General features: G+C 54.1%; 1 protein-coding gene across 1 annotated transcript; it reads left to right on the top strand.

Moving 5' to 3' along the window:
- The first annotated feature begins 7,515 nt into the window (after positions 1–7,515).
- On the top strand, positions 7,516–20,771 carry MYLK2 (myosin light chain kinase 2). The gene is made up of 13 exons (XM_059897422.1): positions 7,516–7,629; positions 7,727–7,826; positions 8,304–8,778; positions 9,793–10,094; positions 11,661–11,766; positions 12,322–12,415; positions 14,642–14,751; positions 14,833–14,974; positions 17,637–17,707; positions 17,829–17,957; positions 18,442–18,594; positions 18,741–18,873; positions 19,822–20,771. The coding sequence occupies exons 2-13, from the start codon at positions 7,775–7,777 to the stop codon at positions 19,900–19,902; spliced, it is 1,848 nt and encodes a 615-aa protein (XP_059753405.1). The 5' UTR covers positions 7,516–7,629; positions 7,727–7,774; the 3' UTR covers positions 19,903–20,771.
- The last annotated feature ends 141 nt before the right edge of the window (positions 20,772–20,912 follow it).

Below are 20,912 nucleotides of genomic sequence, written 5' to 3'. Positions count from 1 at the left end.
AGATTGTTTCTGTCACCCACCAGGGCCAGCAACTCAGGACTTTGGAGCAAGTTTGGGCTGTAGCCCTCATTGAACTCTTGACGTTTCTGTGGGAACCTCCAGCTACACTTCCCAGGGGCTGGGAGCAGGTTCTCTCTCCTCAGTTTCACCCAGCAGGAGTCTGGGTCCTTGCCGGATGCTTGCGTTCCTGTCAGGGATGTGGCAGCTGCCAGTCAATTATTAAGTCACAAGCCTCGGCAGGCCTGAATGATAGCCGAGGTGGTCACAGTGCCAAGTGACTGCAGCCAGAAGTGCTTTGCCCCGGCCCATTCCTCATCCTTTATTTGGACCCCCATCACCATCCCAGACGGGGCCCCCTTCTCCCAGCAGCTTCTCAGAGCTTGCCATACACCCCCTGGCTCATATGGTAACCCAGTTCTGCAGACGAGCCTGAAGTGTTATAAATAGCACAATGGAGGCCAGGAAGCCTACCAGGATAGAACATGCATTTCCCCCTTTTTGAGCCATTTCCTGGGATCGTGTGCTGGGAGTGACTTCTAGTGCAGATAAACTCCAGTTACTCTCCTCTCCAGGGTCTGCGCTCTGCACTTGGGTTTTGCTTCTTTCTGTGTTTGCGTTTGTCCCCCGCCCCCACGGGCCCTGCCTTCATGAGATGGTGCTTCCAAGTCTGCTCCTGGGACGTTTCCTGTTCTTGGAACAGCTGCACCAGCCTGGGGTACCCTCCTGCTACTTGATCCTATAGGGAGGTGTCCAGTGGCCATGGGCAATTTTCAGATGACCTTGTTCCTCTGACGTCATTAGATGGCTATTTTTGGCTTCGCTGTTTATGCTGCAGAGAAGTTGGGCTGCGATGGGGGAGAGGGAGAAAGAGTGAAGGAGGGGCCGGTCTTGGTTTCTCATTGTCCCAGGACCCTACCAAAGTAGGAACATTTATTCTTCAACATTTACAGAGCACCTACTGAATGTCAGGCCCTGGGGCTACCAAGTTGTGACATAATCTAAGTATTCTTCACTCACTCACCCATGAATTCATTTTTCAGCAGGCATTTACTTTGTGGTATGGAATAGTAATCAAGAGTGAGGACCCTGAGCTTGATGGGTTGGGTGTAAATTCTGGTCCCACTGGAATCCTACCTTTGAAACCTTGGGCAAGTTACTCCTCTGTGCCTCACTTTCCTTTTGGAAATGGGACTGATAATAGTGTCTACCTCATAATGTTGCTATGAAGATTAAAGGAGTTAATATCTTTGCCTGGCACATGGTAAATGCACAATAAATATTAGCAGCTATTATTATTAACATAAGAAGCACCACTTTTTGTACTAGGTCCTTGGGATATGAGGTCGACTGACTTGGTCCCTGTCTGTTCTGAGCCGGCACCTGATCCCCAGGGCCCCAGGTACTGGGACAATACACACAGTCAATACAAGTCAGAAGGGAACACCTGCCATGTGCACCGCTTTACCCTAACTTGCTGGTGCATTCCAGGGAAACAGGTGAAGTTCCTGCCCTGGGAGAGCCTCAGAGCAGTAGCTCTCAATGCTGACTGGACATCAGAATCTTCTGGGCAGGTTTGAAGAATAACTTTCTGGACCCCACCTCCAAATGCGCTGATTTAATGATCTGAGCCCAGGAGCGGCTCAGACTTCAGAAGTTGTGAAAACTCTCCAGACATTTCCCACGTGCATCAGGGTTGAGAACACAGCCCAGGCTAGAAGGATATGTGTCTTGGAAGTACCCTGCCAGCTGCCTCAGGACTGCCTCAAAGCTGGCCCTCTGACTCGTCGGTTCTCAAATTTGGGGTGTGCATGAAAACCACCTGAAATGCTGGTTATAAGGACAGATTCCTGGGGCCCTACTTGAAGGAGGCTTCATTTTATTTATTTATTTTTGGCTATGTTGGGTCTTCGTTTCTGTGCGAGGGCTTTCTCTAGTTGCGGCAAGCGGGGGCCACTCTTCATCGCGGTGCGCGGGCCTCTCACTATCGTGGCCTCTCTTGTTGCGGAGCACAGGCTCCAGACGCGCAGGCTCAGTAGTTGTGGCTCATGGGCCTAGTTGCTCCGCGGCATGTGGGATCTTCCCAGACCAGGGCTCGAACCCGTGTCCCCTGCATTGGCAGGCAGATTCTCAACCACTGCGCCACCAGGGAGGAGGCTTCATTTTAAACAAACTCTGGGGCCTAAGCACTGAGAAAGCCTGCTGCAGCCATGCCTTCAGCTGAGAAGTCACCCCTGATCATCAGTCCCAAAGACTCCGCCTCTGAGACCCCACGGTGTTTCATATCTCATATGTAGCTCTTATTTTCTGTCTTGAATTGTAGAAATCTGTATCCATATTACTATGTCTTGAATTAATATTTATCTCCTAACAGTTACAAATAGTCATTTCAAAAAAATTTGCAAAATCCAGACAAAGCATAAAAATCATCTCTACTCCCACACCTGTATGTGTGTGTGTGTGTGTATATATACATATATATGCCTCCAGATATTTTCTCTACAAATATTTTTAGCAACGAAAAAGGACCCACTTCATGAATGATTTTACAGTCTTTTTTCACCTAAAATGCACTGCATGGTGATTCTATAGCTTTTCCCCAGTTTCATTTCTGTGTCCCCAGAGTGACCAGTTTATTCCTTGCCACAGAGTAGAGCACTGAGTAATAATCTTAGCGATAAAACTCTACAAATTCTGGGCTGGAATAGTGTCATTTGAACTTCCAGAGAAATCTACATCCAACTGGCCACACAGAATGTCCATAGATCTCTGCTTACCAGCCTTGGAGGGAAGGACAGGGTACGCGGTAAGGACAGCAGCCTTACCAGGGCTTTCCCGGGGGCTGGAACTGCCAAAGCCCCAGGCTCAGGGGCCCAAGGTGGGAGAGAGCAGGAGAAAACAGCCCTGAGTGGCTCCCATTATCAGGATTGGAGGGAAAGTCGTGAGGGGAGTTGGCTGCTTTCTTTGGAGTCAGAAAGGTCGTTGCTCAACTCCTTGGATTTTCCATCACAGCCGAGCAGGGAAGAGGGTCAGGCCAGGAAATGTCTCCTCTGAGCCGGTCCTTTTAAAGCCTCTTGGCTGGGTCTATTTCCTCCAGGAGCCAGGGAAGCAGTGCCCAAGTGGAGTTAACCCCTCCACGCCCCAGGAATTCTCCCAGGGATGGGTGAGCCTGGGAGCCCAGGCTTCTGGAATGCAGAGCCTTCCAGGGCAAGAGGCCTAAGGAGCCGTGAACTCTGGCTGGAGAAACCTTCCCTCTCACCTTGTTAAATCCAACAGGCATAATTGCATCCTGCTGACCTTAATTCCCCTGGTGGGTTTAATTGGTCCTGGCACTGTCCCACTTCCTGCCCTGCCCCTGTGGAGGCAAGGAGGATGGCTGCACAGCTGGTGCATGGCGGGAAAGCCCCTTCTTAAGGGTGGGCAGGGGCTCTGGCAGCCCCCAGCTGGGTTGGGGAGGTTTCCCTGTGCCCCCCTCCCCCCCTTGCGCCTCCAAGGGAGCTCTGAGAAGAAGCTTGGGGACTCCCAGGGAACAGCTGGCTGAGCTGAGCTCAGCCCCAGCGGGCGGGCGAGTAAGCTGCAGGTAATCCTGTGGATCCGGAACCAGTCCAGGCTCTCATCTCAGCGGGAGGGACTGTGGAGTAGCCTGAGGGACAGCTGAGCCCTCTGGGAGCCCACATTATGGAGACCTCACACACAGTGCTGCAGGTACCGTGCCAAGCACTCTACATACATGTTCTCACTAAATGCTCCCAGCCATTCCGGGAGAGAGCAGTGGGGCAGAGTAGTTATGAGCTGAGCATTGTGTTAGATGGTTCAAACCCAACTCTGTGACTTTGCCCTGTGACTCAGTTTTCCTTTCATATCTATGAAATGGGGATGATATAGCTGACATTTATACAGCACTCACTGAGTACCCATGCACTGTTCTAAATGCTTTACATATCTCCCCCTGTGAAGAAGGTGCTCATCCTACAGACGAGGAGACCAGAGAAAGCATTTGCCCAAGCCTCACGGTCATTAGTCTGAGAGCTTCACTGTCAGAGTTCCTCAACCGCTGCTCAGCAGGACTGCGGTAAGTGTGGAGTGTGGGGACGGGACCTGGCCCATTTAATGAGAGTTCAAGAAATGCTAGTTATTATTTGGGAATCATAACAGTAACAAGTGCAGCAATTAAAACCCCTTATATTGTCCCAGCCTGGATTTTGGTCTCATTGGGAGGTGGCTCTGGATATGAATCTGGGTAGTTTGAAGTTATTCAATAGCTGTGTGACTCTAGGGACAAGCCTCTTACCCTCTCTCAGCATCAAACTTTTCTGAATCTTTAAGATGGTCTAGAACTTGGCCCCTAGAGTCCTTTGTGAAGATCCAATGAGCTGGGCAAAACCCTTGGCAGATGGGCTTCCCTGGTGGCGCAGTGGTTGAGAGTCTGCCTGCCAATGCAGGGGACACGGGTTCGAGCCCTGGTCTGGGAAGATCCCACATGCCGCGGAGCGACTGGGCCCGTGAGCCACAATTACCGAGCCTGCGCATCTGGAGCCTGTGCTCCGCAACAAGAGAGGCCGCGATAGTGAGAGGCCCGCGCACCGCGATGAAGAGTGGCCCCCGCTTGCCGCAACTAGAGAAAGCCCTCGCACAGAAATGAAGACCCAACACAGTCATAAATAAATAAATAAATAAATAAATAAACAAACAAACAAACAAACAAACAAAAAAAACAAAACCCTTGGCAGAGCCCTTAGTGGCCCTTCATGGGCACTCAATAAATGATCAGTACTGATAACCACAATCATAACAAGAGGACATCAGCAAGGGCCATCATGGTAGAACCCGGTCCAGAGCCTTGCTAGTCACTTGGATACTCATCGGACACTGATTGGCAAGGACACTTTGTGCCAGGGACACATGTGAGCATCATACAGCCCCTGCCCTCGAAGGGCTCCCGGACAGTGGCAACGGTGAGATCAGCCTGGAGCTGAAGGAGCTCAGAAGAGGGGGTCCAACATTTCAAGCTAAACCAGAACGTCCTGTGGGGACAATCAAATAGAGGACTGGGGGTCCAGATCATAGGCACAGGCAGGAAGCATTTCAACCTTCAGAATGCTATGAGATCCATGAAGCCAGTACCCAGCAGGGAGATGGGGTGAGACACATGCTGGGAAACTTTAGGCAAGAAAGAAGAGTTTTGGGCTGTAAAGAAGCACATTTCTGGCCCAACTCTCTTCCTTGTGGAGTGACTTTTGGCAAGTTACTCTTTTGATTCTGCCGTCTTCATCTAGAAAATGGGATGAAATCTCCTCATAGAGTTATTATCAAGATGATGTTTTAATACAATGTGGATAAAACTAATAATAGCAGGCACTCAAAAAATGGGAGCTCTCGTCCTTTCAGAGAGCCTGGGTTCAGATCCCAGCTCAGTCCCTTACAAGCCCGATGGCCCTGGGTCAGTTACTTAACCTCTCTGAGCTTCAGTTTCCCCATCTGTAATCGTATCTACCTCATCCGGTTGTTCTGAAGATCACGTGAGTGAACCTACACAGGAGCACTTAGAGGCCCTGCACGTGTGGCGACTACTGTATAGGCATTAGTATTTTTACTTCCTATAAGAGGCAGGCTGTCAACTAGACGCTGAAGGAGAGAAATGGAAGAGAGGAGGGCCAGGTCAGAAGAGGAGGACAGGCAGACACAAGGCAGCAAGACTGCGGAAGGGTTATAAAGCAGAAGCTAACACACTATTGTAAGGCAATTATACTTCAATAAAGATGTTTAAAAAAAAAAAAAAAAAAAGACTGCGGAAGGGGCTCCCACTCCGGTTTTTGCTAGCCGTGGACAGACAGCCCCAGCATTTGCTCACTTAAGAAAACATCACTCATTTTGAACAGTAATTTGTTCACATAGTTTTGGGTTCAAATAAAAAAGTAAAAGGGGGGCTTCCCTGGTGGCACAGTGGTTAAGAATCTGCCTGCCAATGCAGGGGACACGAGTTCGTGCCCCGGTCCGGGAAGATCCCACATGCCATGGAATGGCTAGGCCCGTGAGCCACAACTACTGAGCCTGCGCGTCTGGAGCCTGCGCTCCGCAACAAGAGAGGCCGCGACAGTGAGAGGCCCGCGCACCACGATGAAGAGTGGCCCCCGCTTGCCACAACTAGATAAAGCCCTCGCACAGAAACGAAGACCCAACGCAGCCAAAAATAAATAAATAAATATATAAATAAATTTATTTAAAAAAAAAAAAAAAAAGTAAAAGGGTATGCAGTGAATATCTTTCTCCCACCTCTGGTCCCCAGTTTCTTATTCTGCCAAAGAAATCCTTATGTATGTAAAGGGAAATTTTATATATTAGCTATATTATGTTCTCTATTATAAATCTTAACCCCTTTTGCACAAATGATAGCATCCTCTACATGCTATTCTGCGCCTTGCTTTTTCTCCTCCCACTTTGTAGGTTGCTTCATGTCAGTTCATTCACAGCTTCCTCCATATTTTTTACAGTTACACAATTTCCCATTGTTCAGTTGTGCTGCATTCTCAAGCCATTTCCCCACTCCTTCTCTCAACAGGGGGCAGGAGTTGATTTCTCCATTTGATAATTAGAGGAGCTGGACCATGGAGTGGGGTTGGAATGACTGGACAGGTCACCACAGTCAGGACCTGAACCCAGACATCCACTCCAGAGCTATTTCCAATGCACTCGGCTTGGGGCTAGTTCTCAAGTGCCCCGCAGAGAAAGGCTCTGGGCAGTTAGCCCCTGGGTAATGGCAGGCCCTTTGGATCATACCTCTCTGCATCCCATCTGCACTTGAACACCTTGGGCTGGAGTGGCCCCTGGGTCACCACTGTGGTGGAGGATCCTAGGAAAAGACTCTCCACCAGCCAGCCCCCTCCTTCCAGGCGGGCCATTGAAAAGACCTGGATCAGCTCAGGGGAGGGGCGAGAGAGCCCTGACCATCTCTCACAGCCGCTTGGGGCAGCCTCCATCTCCCCAGGGGCCCAGGAAGAAGACATTTTCAAAAGAAAACGCTTTCAGGCCCATGGACGTGTTGAGCAAGTGCCCCTGAGACCATTTTTTACCCAAAGATGCTCCAAGCAGATCCAGAGGCCAGGGGCAGGGCTTGTGGACGCCGAGCTGAGCGCTAGGGTCAGGGTGATTACCCCTGGGCCTGTGTGGTTCTAACCAGGCTCCGGGGAACCCCAGGAGATGCAGGCAGAGCCAGAGCCTGGCCTGGGCATAGCCTTGTCCTTCAGCCCTGCCTGAGAGCCCCTCTTCTTCAAGCCCCCCCGCATTTCATCTAAGCAGAGATACCAGGCAAGGCCTGGGAGAAGGCTGCTCCCCCAGGGCCCCAGGTGCCGCCTCCCTCTTTCTCTTCCTGCTTGTTCCAGCACCACTCTCCCCCCAGTCAGTTCATGGGAAGAATGCCGTGTCCTCTGAACGGGGGCCAAGAGTGACAGGTGGTGGCAGTCTGAGCTGCATGGCCCCTGGTGTAAGAGATCCTCTCCTCCGCCCCCGCCTCCCTGCCTGCACCCCTGCCTCCGCCTCTGCCCACCCGGCCCAATCCCTTACAACTGCCCCAGGACTGCTCCTGGGCAGCCGCTGCGAGACAGACAGACACCAGGTTGCCCCTCTCTGCTCCAGGTGCCTCTCTCCCCTCAGTCAGCTGGCCCTGGCCTCCTCTCAGCCAGACAGGAGGAGGAATCCTGCAGCCCGACACACCTTTCTCTTCTTTCTGCAGCTAGAAAGACTTGAGTTAGACAAGCAGAAGCACACGCCTCCCTACCTCATGGCGACAGAAAATGGAGCAGTGGAGCTGGGGATCCAGAGCCCATCAACAGGTGCCAAGCTGGGGCAGGAGATGGAGGGAGGAGCTTGGGAAGGGGTGTTTGAATCCAGAGTTGGGCCTGTTCCTCAGTGGGAATTCTGTGCCTGAGGCCTCCTTTATGGCGCATGGAGGACCAAGAAATCAGGGTTATCTCTGGTACAGTGGGGCTGGATCAAGGGCCAACATGAAGCCTTCCCCAGAGAGACTGGGAAAACATGAAGTCCCCATTGTTGGCGCCTGAACACTCAGGGCAAGGGATGGCAGGGGCATCAAGGCCCACCAGGAGACCAGAGCCTCCCACACAGGGCCGCCGAGGTCCTGGCAGCCCATCTCTAGAGCCCATGGAGTGGCCCCAGAGGCTCAGTGGGACAAGCCCTTGCAAATTGTGGCCTGGGTGGGGACCTGGGCCTGGAGCTGGTCTCTGGCCAGCCTAGCTGGGGAAGGAGGCGTAGGAGGGTGGATCCTGACTGGTGTTTCACCTCCTTTGCAGACAAGGCACCTAAAGGTGCAGCAGGTGAAGGACCCCCAGCTGCAGAGAAAGACCCTGGTCCCCCAGACCCAGAGAAGGATCCTGATCCCCCAAACCCAGAGAAAGAAATTGGTCCCCCAGACCCAAAGGAAGAACCTCATCCACTCACCCTGAAGAAAGATGCTGAAGCCCTAGCCGCAGAGAAAGGGGGTGGTACCTTGGCCCAACCCTCAACCAGCAGCCAGGACCCCAGGGGAGAAGGACACCTGGGTGGGGGGCCTGCGGAGGGCAGTGCTGGGCAGCCGGCTGCCCTGCCCCAGGAGACCGCGACAGCCGAGGTCAGTGTCAAGAAGCCCGAGGCCAAGCAGGGGACCCCAGGCAGCCAGGACATCGGAGAACCCACGCTGCAAAAGAAGGCAGCAGAGGGCCAAGCAGCAACCAAGAGGAGCCCACCCGCCTTTCTGCACAGCCCCAGCTGCCCTGCCGCCATCTCGAGGTGAATGGCCCCTGGCCGGGAGCGGGGAGGGGTCCTGAAGTTCCTCTGTCTTGGGCACCGTCATCACTTCCAGTGCTAGTCCGGGTAGTTCTGATGTTCACCTCCCTCTGTCCTGGGCATCGGCCTGACCACTTTGTCTCCCTGCAGAAACCAGGATTTTGTGATAGTTCACAGAAGCCTGGAATGTCAGGCAGGAGAGGTCCTCAAAGACCTCTTCTCCAGGCATCTGGAGTCCAGAGTTCCCCTTACCCCATGAACTTGGGTCTCACCAAGGGCAGGATTGAGATGTCAGGAGGAAAGGATAACCCGTCTGCTTAATACAATTGTTGGTATAATATGGAAAGATGACTAATAACCAGACTGATAGATCATTACCAATATTCTTAGAACCATGATATAGCTCCAGTCTTATGGTGCAATCCGTTATCCTTACCTGAATGCCAGTCATATTAATGAGGTTATTAATGATGTATTTATCGTAAGCCACAATAATAACATTACCATATCAGTTTGAATTATGTGGTAATATAAATTAATATCATTAATACATTATCAATTGCATCACCACAGTTTTATGAATCAAGAGCTACATAACCTTCCTAATTGTTGCCACATAATGATTAACCAAATCAACAATCCTGTTAACAGTTATTAATGATCTATCAGTGCATTGATACTCAAGATAACAACCACAGACATGGGAATTCCCTGGTGGTCCAGTGGTTAGGGCTCCGCGCGTCCACTGCAGGGGGCACAGATTAATCCCTGGTCGGGGAACTAAGATCTCGCATGCCATGTGGTATGGCCAGGAAAAAAAACCCCATAGACATTTATGGTATTATTAACATCCCTTGATTTTGTATGAAGTGAATTCAGATGTATTACCCCACGCGTTTGGGGCGGGGGCAGGGGCGTGGTCATATTAGCTCCAGATTGCAGATGGGGCTCTGGGAGACCTGCCTGCTGGCGGGGCTGTGGCTGCTGAGGGCGTCACCTCTGTGTTCTCACTTCTAGCCCTGAGAAGCCGCTGGCTGAGAAGCCCCCAGATGAGGCATCAGAACTCATCTTTGAAGGGGTGCCCGTGACCCCAGGCCCCACGGATTCTGAGCCAGCCAAGGTAGCAGAAGGAGAGAAGAACCTCCCAGAAGGCAGCCAGAAGGAAACAGAAGAGAAGGCTCCAGTCCAGGCTGGCCAGGCTGAGGTGCAAGGGGACACCTCGAGGGGGATCGAGTTCCAGGCTGTTCCCTCGGAGAGATCGGAGGTGGGACAGGCCCTCAGTCCCACAGCCAGGGAGGAGGACTGCTTCCAGATTTTGGGTAGGCCGGGGCTGCCCTGGGGCTGAGGTAAGAGGGAGCGGTCTCCCCATGTCTCCCCACTTAGAGGACTAAACCCCTCTGAGCCACCTCATCCAGCCTGATTCATCTAAGTGTCACCCAACCCCAGGAAGTACGAGTTCCTGGTCCCCTTTGAGAGAGGGGGAAACGGGGGCTAAAAAAGGGGAAGTGGGGCACCCCAAACCCATAGCTAGAACAGGATATGAACCTGTCAGGACAGCCTGACTCCAGAGCTCACTTTTTACTTTCTTCTACTTTGACTAAAATGGGGCTTTAGAAAAAAAATCAGGCACGTTATTGGAGCAACACCAATTCTCTGGACAGTGGGATTTGAAGTCAATCTGTAGAAGGGCTCAAGTACCAGGCTTTGGTAGTTAAACTGCATCCTGGGCGGGTGGGGAGGCTCCTGGGAGCCATAGAGGGTTCTTGAGCTGAAGAGCACAGGTGTGAGTGTGGGGAGGGGGTGGTGGTGGTGACCACGGTAGCTGGGCACGTGAGATGGGGCAGGACTGTGGAATGGCCTTAAGTGACGACGGTTTATTCAGCGGGCAGCAGGGAGCCATTGAGCATGAGTGAGCTTGGCGAGCAGGTGAATAGGAAAAGGGCCTGGGCAGGAGTGCGGCAGGGCTGGGGGTGGGTTGAGATGGGGTCAGGAGAGCCCACAGTGTCCTGACAACCCCCCTCCTCCAGGCTGAGGTGCCCTGGGAGACCCGCCAACCTGCCTAGTGAGCGGCGCAGTGCCACCCAGACAGGGTGGGAGGGCTTAGGCGGCTGGGCGGCAGCCAGGAGCCCTGCCTCCTCCCCTGAGCAGCGGCCCAGACCTCCGGGCCTACTCCACCCTGCAATCACATCCTTGAGTGACAGACCTGAACAACCTCCAAGGGCCGCCTGATTTATCACCGGCTTCCCTGCGGCCTCTTGCTATTTATAAAGAGGTTTCCATTCCCTGTGACTCAGCCTGTCTGTCCCCATGCTGTTCCCCAAGCTGTCACTAGGTGGCAGCCTCTCCCTACCAACATCTCCATCCCTGGGCCGCCCCCGCCCCCCCCCAACCCCCACCTCTGCTTCTGGGCCAGGTCCAGGTAGGAGGCCCATTCCACAAGTGGTGAGAGCTTGCGGTGTTATTAGAGGGGTTGGTAGGCAGGTCCCATCCCCTACCGCAACAGACATAGTAACCCCTATTGGGCACTCCATTATAGATGCCTTTTTTTTTTTCTTTAATGGAAATGCAGATAGCTTGGGATGGAGTCTTCATACCTTATAATGTGGGAGGGTCCGAGGAGTCCAATCAGCCGTCTCCACTGTTGTGCCGGGAGAAGCTGAGCCCCCCTCTGACAGAGGCAGAGGCCTCCCAAGGAGGGTGTGTGTTGGTAGCAGAGCTGAAATTGGAAACTAAGCTCCTAGCCCCTATCCTGGAGCCAGCTGTCCCCCAGGTATCACTCGCTGAACTTCCCTGGATGGGGCCCAGGCCAGGCAGGAGGGTGTGGTGCCAGGGTGGGTCCTCAGCAGCCCTGGCACTGACTCTGATGGCTTTGCTCCGCTTCACAGATGATTGCCCACCACCCCCGGCCCCATTCCCCCACCGCATCGTGGAGCTGAGGACTGGGAACATCAGCCGTCAGTTCAGCCTGAACTCCAAGGAGGCACTGGGCGGGTGAGAGCTGGGGTCTCAAGCCCCTGGCCCACCAGCAGGAAAGCATCGCGCCCCCAGGCCTTACATCTTCCCCATGAGAGGCCCAGACACATGAGCCACGTGGACAAAATTGGTTCCACATGGTCACACTTGTGTGCACCCTGTCACATGGCTGGTGTGTCACTGTCACTCACACAAACACACCATTGGTCATTCAGTGTCTCCCATAGGAAGTATATAGTATTTTCCTGTCTGTCTCAGTTTTGGGCACCATACTGACCCCCTCAAGGCGATTCCTGCTTTGTTAAAAGTCCTGAAGGTGCCCTCCCCCAGGGCCCAGGGCCCCTCCCTGCCACAGTCTGTGAGCTGCACATCAGCGGCCATCCTTTGATGAGCCTACCCTTCCTGGGCCTGTGGTCTATGTGATTCAGCCATTGTCCCCGCAGTAGAGCTCATGGTTTCTGGAGGGAATCGGAGCTGGCTGGGATGTGCGCCCCCAACTCACAGGGAACAGAGCACACCCCCTCACCCCGTGGCCCTTAGAACTCCCTCATTCCCAGCCTCTTCTCTATCCAGTGGCAAGTTTGGAGAAGTCTGTACCTGCACAGAGAAAGCCACAGGCCTCAAGTTAGCAGCCAAGGTCATCAAGAAACAGACACCCAAAGACAAGGTAGTGGGGGTCTGGCTGTGTGGGAGGGGGAGGGGATCCTTGGAGTGGGTGCCTCTCAACGCCCTCCACCCACACATCTGCACCAGGGGCCTGGTGTACGAAGCTTAATGCACTGAAGATATCACACAGATAGACAGACAGACAGACGGATAGCCCTGCCACAGGGGCCTGATGCCCCTGACCATAAACTTGACCCCGTGGTTAGTGAATTTATCCTGGGGACTTACCCCCTTCATGCCCTCTGTTTGGTTCAAGTCAATAAGTGCCGATGAGTCCAGGCCCTGTACTGGTGCTGGAGGTCCCAGAGGGAAGTCAGTTGGTCCCTGCCCTCAGAGAGCACCAGGGTAAACAGGCCTCGAGGGCTCTGCCTCTAACACCCAGCCCAGGCCTGCTTCAGAGCAGTGTTTGTTCAAGGAGTGAATGAATGGCTGAATGAATGAGGCAGAGGCTCACGTGGAGTGAGGGAGTTGGGTGTGTGAGGAGGTGATGGTGACCTAGCAGGCTGGCATGGTGAGAGCTGTAACTCAGGAAAGCTAGGGCGGGGGTGGGGGGGTCACAAAGGAGGCTCCTGACTCATCCGTGGGTTCAGGGAAGCTTCTCCTGAGCGAAGACTTTGAAGAAGGAGGAGCTTTTTCCAGTGGGGAAGGCAGGGGAGAGAGCTTCAAACAGAGAAGTCTGTGGAAAGAAAGGCCTGAGGGCCAGAAACGGCAGGTACCTGCTGGGAACGCTTGAGTCAAGGTCAAGGCCAGGTACCTGCTGGGAACGCTTGAGTCAAGGTCAAGGCCGGGGGAGCAGAGACAACAGCACCTGCAGAGGCCTGGGGAAGCAGGAGAAGCAGCTCCGGAGGAAGTGCTGCAGCCCTGAATGCCTCACCGTGGCTCTGAGCACGTTTGAACAGCATGGATCTTCTATGTGACTCTGTCTTTCTCTGTCGCTTCCACTTGACAGGCCCTGGATCCATGTTATTGACTGCTGGATCCAAGGCCTCTATCATGGACCTGGCTCAGTGTAGATGCTCAAGACATATGTACTGTGTAAATTAATTGGAGTCAGCTGTTGGTTAATTAATTATTGGGCACCTTTTCTGTGCTGTTCAATGTGCCAGGTGCTAGGAAAATGGTAGTAAACAAGTCCTGACATGCTAGAGAGGAGGGACAGACAGCTAAAACCAAACTAAAACAAAAAGCAGGGTGTCAGGAACTGAGAAGTGTTAGGAAGAAAAGTAAAGCCAGGTAGGAACAGGGTCGATGGGGGCCATTCAGATAGGATCAAGTGAGGTTAGGCCTCTGTGAGGAAGTGGCATGGAAGGTGAGGTATCAACCAAGGAATGGAATAACAGGAAAAACGGAGCAGTCCAGGCAGTGATCCAATGCTCTGGGGGCATAGTTCTGGGGAGAGACCTGATCTGTAGCATTTGCCAATTTCCCTGGTGTAAATATTCCTACCATTGTTGATTTCCCGCTACAGATGTGACCACTGGTTTGCAAACTTTCTGAAAGTGACAAATAATGGCAGCTGAGACTAGGAAGGCAGTGATGGGGGAGGTGAGAAATTATTGGATTTGTAATCTAGTTTAAGGGTAGAGTCAAAGAATTTACTGATGGGTTGGATGAAGGGTGTGAGGAAGTGAGAATAAGACAGGAATCTGGGAAAGCTCCTAACTTTTTGTCCTGCACACCCAAGTGAAGAGTGACGGCCTTTTGCTGATGGGCAAGCTGGGGGCAACTCAATTGTGGGGAAGGGGTGGTATCAAGAATTTAATTTTGGACATGAGAGATTTGAGATGCCTGTTAGTCAGACATTCAAGGGGAGGGAAGGTAGGCAGTTAGAGAGATTGGTGTCTGGAGTTTAAAGGAGCACTCGGAGGTGGAGATACGGATTTGGAAATCAATCACATTTGGATGGAATTTCAAGGCGTGGGACTTGAGGAGAACGCCCGGGGGGAGAGTATAGAGCGGGGAGTGCTGAGCAGGAAGGATGGAGCCCACTATTCAGCGAGGGGGAGGAGAAGAACCAGCAAAGGAAAGGTGTCCCAGCAGGAGTGACTGTGTGGTGAGGACACAGGCTTGAGGGTGGGGAGAGGTGGGAGGCGAGGAGACCAGCAAGGAGGAGGTGGGCAGTGGTCCAGGCAAGGCCCAACAGGTCTGGTCAAGGGCGAAGGTGTGGAGGGTGGAGGGCAGGGAGTAATGATGCTCGGACGATACCCCTGACTTCCCTGGTCCCCAGGAAATGGTGATGCTTGAGATCGAGGTTATGAACCAGCTGAACCACCGCAACCTGATCCAGCTCTATGCAGCCATTGAGACCTCGCACGAGATCGTCCTCTTCATGGAGTAGTGAGTGCCATCATTGGGGTGGGGCCTGGGGAGGGGGCAGCGGGCCCGGAAGCAAGCCTGCAGAGGGGTCTGTGCACACAGCATCGAGGGCGGCGAGCTCTTCGAGAGGATTGTGGACGAGGACTACCATCTGACTGAGGTGGACACCATGGTGTTTGTCCGGCAGATCTGCGACGGGATCCTCTTCATGCACAAGATGAGGGTTCTGCACCTGGACCTCAAGGTACCGGGGTGGGGGCTCCCGGGAGGGGTCGGGAGCGGCATCCAACCACCCGAGACCAGTGTCGCAGCCAGCCATCCCTCCATCCCCCAACCCCTCCTCCTCCTCCATCCAGCCTTCATCCGTAGATTCAAAAAGGGTTTATTGAGCACTTAGTAAGTACCAGGAGCCAGGGGACACATCAAAGAGCAAGAAAGACCTGGTCCCAGCTCTCAGGAGCTCCTAGTCTGGTACTAAGTACTTGTTGAAAGGGTCTCTTGCCCCACACTCAGTGTCTCACACGTGAAACTTGCTGATAAGTGTTGCAAAAGCGCCTGCCTCAGTGCAGGCCTCTGATAGGCACTGCGAATGTTTGTTCATTTATTCCACAAATATTTGTTGAGGGCCTACTAGATGCCAAGCAGTGTTCTAGGTGGTAGAGATCCAGTGGTGAACAAAATAGATAAAAACGCCTGCCCTCATGGAGCTTATGTTCTAGAAGGGGAGTCAGAAAAAGACATCAGTAAGTATAGTGTCAGTGCAGCAATACGCACGTGGCAGGCACTAACAAAATGTGTAGTGAAAGATTATGTCGCTCTTCTGACCTTGCTTATTAGTACCCTGCATGTAGCAGGTCAGGGAGAGCAAATAGATTTTACGCATCCCACCACCTCTGATCAGCTGGCAGTGGCTGTCTGGAGCTGAGAGACATGGCCGTGGCGTGGAGTGGGCAGGAGCCCCATGAGTAGCCCATGAGTAGCCCCATCCTTATGGCAGGTGTTTATGTTTGTGGGATCAGTGGCAAGGCTAGTGGAGAAGATGAAATCTGAACACTGATGTGGGTTAGCAAAGTGGATGTTCCTTTCATTCATTCACTTGGTAAATACGTACCAAGTACCTGCTCCTGTGCTACTGTGCACAGTGCTGGGCATGGGCATTACCATCAGGATGATGAGGACACGCCCCTGTCCCACGGAGCCTGAATGCCCCTGTCCCACTGGAGCCTGAATGCCACCAGTGGGGTGGTACCATCAGGATGATGAGGACACGCCCCTGTCCCACAGGTCAGTGGGGGAAACAGACATTCATACAGCAATAACCCAATGAATAGATCATTTTAAACCATTAAAAGTGTTATGAAGAAGTACGTGAGAGTAATGGGGAAACATACAAGGTGTAACTGGAGAAGCAGGCAAGGGCTGGAGCATTCGAGGTCCAAAGCAGGAGATGCTCCCGTTGCTGTGGGCTAACACCTCCACCATGCTTACTGGGGGTCAGAGCTGCTCAGGGTGTGTTCAGAGTGTGTGACAGCCCATCGGGTCAGGTGTGCTGTTATCATCCCCACCGACAAGCGAGGAAGCGAGGAGGGTAAAGAGATGAGTTTCAGTGGGGCCACCGTGGCAGCAGGGCATTTCGGAGGCGGTCATAATAAGCCAGGAGAGAGATGATGGGGCTGGAACCAGTGGCAGTGGGGGAGGGATGGGAAGTGGTCAGATGATGGATGCATTCTGAAAATAGAGCCAGCCGGGTTTCTGATGGTTTGGATGGCGGAGGGCAGAGGGAAAGGAAGGAGTGTGGGTGACTCCTGAGTTTCTGGACAGAGTGGGTGCCTGCGCGGTGGCCTCGGAGCCTGCCCTTCTCCCGTGAAAGCCATTTTCTTTGGGGTAGGGCAGGGTCTCCAATTAAAATGCAGTGTCCTGGGAAGAAGGTCAACCTTAAGTCTCTGTATCCTAAAGTGTTTTTTTCAGGAAAGCAGTAAGTTTTTCATCAATAAAGGGTTTCACGTCAAGTAACTTGGGTGAACCACAGCCTGAAGGCACTTCCCAGGGCTCTTGCTGCAGGGCTTTTCAGGAAGTCCCCTGTCCTCCAAAAGGAGGTCTGAATCTGTCGCATTTCCCCTACCGATTGTACCCTGGGGCGATTGTACCCTGGGGCCTTTCTTTCCTTTCCCTGTTTCGGTGGAGCACTGGGTTGGGCTGTTGAAGTCGCTAGCATCCTGCTCTGAATGAGGACAGCAGTGTGAGAGGACCTTCAGAAAGCCTATCATTTGGGGCCTCAAATCAGATGCACACAAAGCCCAGACGAAGAACAGAACCCCATTAAACGAGGTGGAGGCCCCAGGGAAGTGGAGGACTTCTGCCCATCACAGGGGTCAGGGGCAACTCCCTCCCAGCCGTGTGTAGCCATGTGGCTGGGGCTTCCAGTGTTTCAGGAGGTGCTGAAAATCAGGGTTTTTGTGCAAAATCTGCCTTTTAACCATTGTTAACTACTTACAATGTTTCTGCCCTGCAACCTCAGATTAGTCCTCTGTCCTTGTGTTACATGAAGAGGAAATGGAGGCCCAGAGTGGGAGGGACTAGCCTTGCATGTGACTCACATGTTCACCTGTGCTTGGGGCACAGGATTTCTGGGAGCCTTGGCTGAGTATCTGCTGGGCGCTTTGTTAGACGCTGAGGGTGGGGAGCAAGGAGGCCTGGAGAAAGTGGTTCCTGCCCTGGAAGAGCCCCTCTCAGGCCTCAGGCTCCTCCTCTGTGCCTGGAGCCTGCAGGTCTGAGGGTCTCTGATGGGCTGTCCACTCTGGCAGCCTGGGCCTCTCGTCCCGGGAACCTGGGACTTGGATGGACCTGGGCGGGGAGCGAGGGTGAGCCGGGTCAGAGGTCAATCCAGACCACCCCCTTCTCTTCAGCCAGAGAACATCCTGTGCGTCAACACCACGGGCCACTTGGTGAAGATCATTGACTTCGGCCTGGCACGGAGGTACCACCTGGGTGGGTGGCACGGCAGGGCCAGCCTTGAGGTGGGCAGGGCCGGGGGAAGGTCGGAGGGTGTCTGGGAATGGCCTGGGAGTTGTGCTCTGAGCTCTTGGCCTCACCTCCAGGTATAACCCCAACAAGAAGCTGAAAGTGAATTTTGGGACCCCAGAATTCCTGTCTCCTGAGGTAGTGAATTACGACCAAATCTCCGATAAGACAGACATGTGGAGCCTGGGGGTCATCACCTACATGCTGTGAGTCCTGAGGGTGCCTTTTGTTTATGGGGTTGGGGCACATGGGTGGGCAGCTGAGGCCTAGATTGCTTCCACCTCCCCACTCCCTCAGTCAGGGGTTTGTGGGGCGTTGGGCGTGCTAGGGCGAACCAGGAAAGGGAACTTTGTACCCATTTTATAGATGGAGAAACCAAGGCCCCCAAAGGCATAGTGTCCCATCCCAGGGCTCTGGGCAGCAGAGCTTTGATGACCCAGTGTACTCATCATTCCTCTTCTTCACTCTAACCCTGGGAAGCTGGGATGATTATGCCCATTTTACAGATGAGAAGAGTGAGGCTTAGAGAGGGGAAGTGACTTGCCCAAGGTCACCCAGCCAGATTCAAACCCAGGTCTGTCCCATTTGAGAGGCTGGGGGTCTTTTCAGCGCATGGTGCTGCTTTCTAGGCTCTGTCCCCATCCCTGACCCAATCTCACCTCCCTGCTCCCTGCCAACCCCTCCCTCTAGGCTGAGTGGCCTCTCCCCCTTCCTGGGAGACGATGACACCGAGACCCTGAACAACGTTCTAGCGGGCAACTGGTACTTTGATGAGGAGACCTTTGAGGCTGTGTCAGACGAGGCCAAAGACTTTGTCTCCAACCTCATTGTCAAGGACCAGAGGTGAGGCTCACCCCAGGACACGAACCCCGTGTGTGCAAGCCCAGTGTGTGTGTGTGCCAGCTGGGCGGGAACGGGGCCGGGAGGCCAGTGGGGTGCTGCCTCCCTGGCCTGCCACCCACCCTCACCGTGCTGCCCCCTCCCCACAGGGCCCGGATGAACGCTGCCCAGTGCCTCGCCCACCCATGGCTCAACAATCTGGCAGAGAAAGCCAAGCGCTGTAACCGACGCCTCAAGTCCCAGATCTTGCTTAAGAAATACCTCATGAAGAGGCGCTGGAAGGTACCACAGAACTGAGGGTGGGGAGGAAGGGGGGGATACAGGGCAGGAAGAGTCCTGGCCCCACTAGTCCTGTGTCAGCCAGTTCGGTCTGGAAAACAGAATTGGCTTTTCTCTCCTTGTCCTGGGCTGGCTACTGCCCTGGGTAGTGGCCCTCCACCCACCCATCTCCACCGTAGGGAGGGGTGTCCACTTGTGGCTCGGGCTCAGGAAAAGATCTCTGACCCCATCACAGGCTTCCTCCCCTCATTTCCCAAATATTTCTTGAGCATCCACTACCTCTAGGCACTGGGGATACAGCAGTGGACAAAGAGACAAGGATTTCAGTCTTTGTGGACTTACTTTTGGTAGAGGATGGAGAGTTACTAAAAGGAGTTAAGGAAGGGCTCTAGAAAAAAATAAGGACGGTCAGGAGTTCTGGGGAGAGGCTGCACTTCTTAGTAGGGTGGCCAGGGAGGGCGCACTGAGAAGGAACATGTGAACAAAAACCTGAAGGAGGTGAGGGCTGAGCCAGGCTGGTATGGGGGGAGGAGTGTGCCAGGCAGAGGGAACAGCTGGTGCAAAGGCCCTGAGGCAGAAGCATGGTGGTCAAGTGTGAGGAACAGGTAGGAGGCCAGCACGGCTGGAGTGGAAGAAGCAAGGGGTAAGGGAGATGTCCAAGAGGATCGGGAGGCAGGGCGTGGAGGGACTCGGCCATGATAAGGGGTTTTTACTTGGAGTGAAATAGGAACCACTGTACTGCCTTGAGCAGAGCGGTACTCAGGTTGAATGAGGGAGGGAGGGAGTCCTGGAGGCTGCAGTGTCATGGCATCCCCTGTGGCCATTTTGGCACTGCACCCTCCCTGGCATGGAGCCCTCCTGGAATGAAGGGGACCTTGGGAGACACTCAGCTGTCCTACAGCTTTCCCCCTGCCCTGCTGCTGACTGGGACCCCTCTCCCTCATCCCTCAGAAAAACTTCATTGCTGTCAGTGCTGCCAACCGCTTCAAGAAGATCAGCAGCTCAGGGGCACTGATGGCTCTGGGGGTCTGAGCCCCAGGAGCAGCTGAGGCCTGGACGCAGCCGCACAGTGGCCAGGGCTGAGGCCACACAGCCCAGAAGGCCGGAGCAGACGGGCCAGATCGCCAGGGCTGACTGGCCAGGACAAGGCTGCACCAGGCTGGGAGGCTCGGGGCTCCCATGCCCCCGCGCAGTGACTGCTTCCCCGACGTGAGCTGCCTCGGATATGGCCTGATTCCATCCTGCTAATGCCTCCCCAGGCAGGGCTCCGGCCCATCAGCCACAGCCCAGATGCCACGGGCCCTGCTGAGACACCACCCGGCTCACCTTCTTGGAACTGCTGCTCTGGTGACCCCTGCTTGGCCTCACCTGGGGCATCCCTGGCCTGGGCTTGCTCCTAGCTAGAGCAGGAGGGCTGGGGGTCCTGGCATATGGGGTTTCTGCAGTTGGGGGTGGGAGGTCCTTGGTGGGGCAGGAAGGCAGACGGCGATTCCTAAGGCGCAGCTGCCAGGGGAGACAGAGCAGGCTTTGTGAAGGAGGTCCTCCATGCCCCCACCCACCTCCCCACTCCCAACAGATAAGGCCTGACACACCATCTGGTCTGGCCCGGCCCCCGCCCACCTTCCTTGCGACCACCAACACACAGGAACTCTGTGTGAGAGAGAGGACACCCAGCCGGGGCCTGGTGGAGGGGGAGGGGAGAGGCCTGGAGGACAGGGGAGACCACCCCCGAGCTTGCCTGAAGGCCAAGCCGGCCCAACCCAGCCACTCCGGCCCCCATTCCAAGGGTCACCCACGGCCTCGGATGATGGCGTCAGCAGGCCCAGGAGGAGTGGGAAGGCCGTCGGCAGCCCCCAACCTGCTCTCAGCTTGTGCCTTGTAAATAAATGTACAGGTTGGAAGTGGCGTCCTTTCACAGCGTGTGTGCGCCCGGGTGAGGTCTCAGCTGGCCACCGTTCACGGAACACTGCTGCGGGCCAGGCGCTTTAGCGGCACTTTGTGCGCGATGTGGTGGTTATCAGTGCAGCCTCAGGAGCCAGACT

Source organism: Balaenoptera ricei, chromosome 15 (assembly GCF_028023285.1).
Source record: "Balaenoptera ricei isolate mBalRic1 chromosome 15, mBalRic1.hap2, whole genome shotgun sequence".
NCBI lineage: Eukaryota > Metazoa > Chordata > Mammalia > Artiodactyla > Balaenopteridae > Balaenoptera > Balaenoptera ricei.
This window is presented reverse-complemented; position numbering and strand designations above follow the sequence as displayed.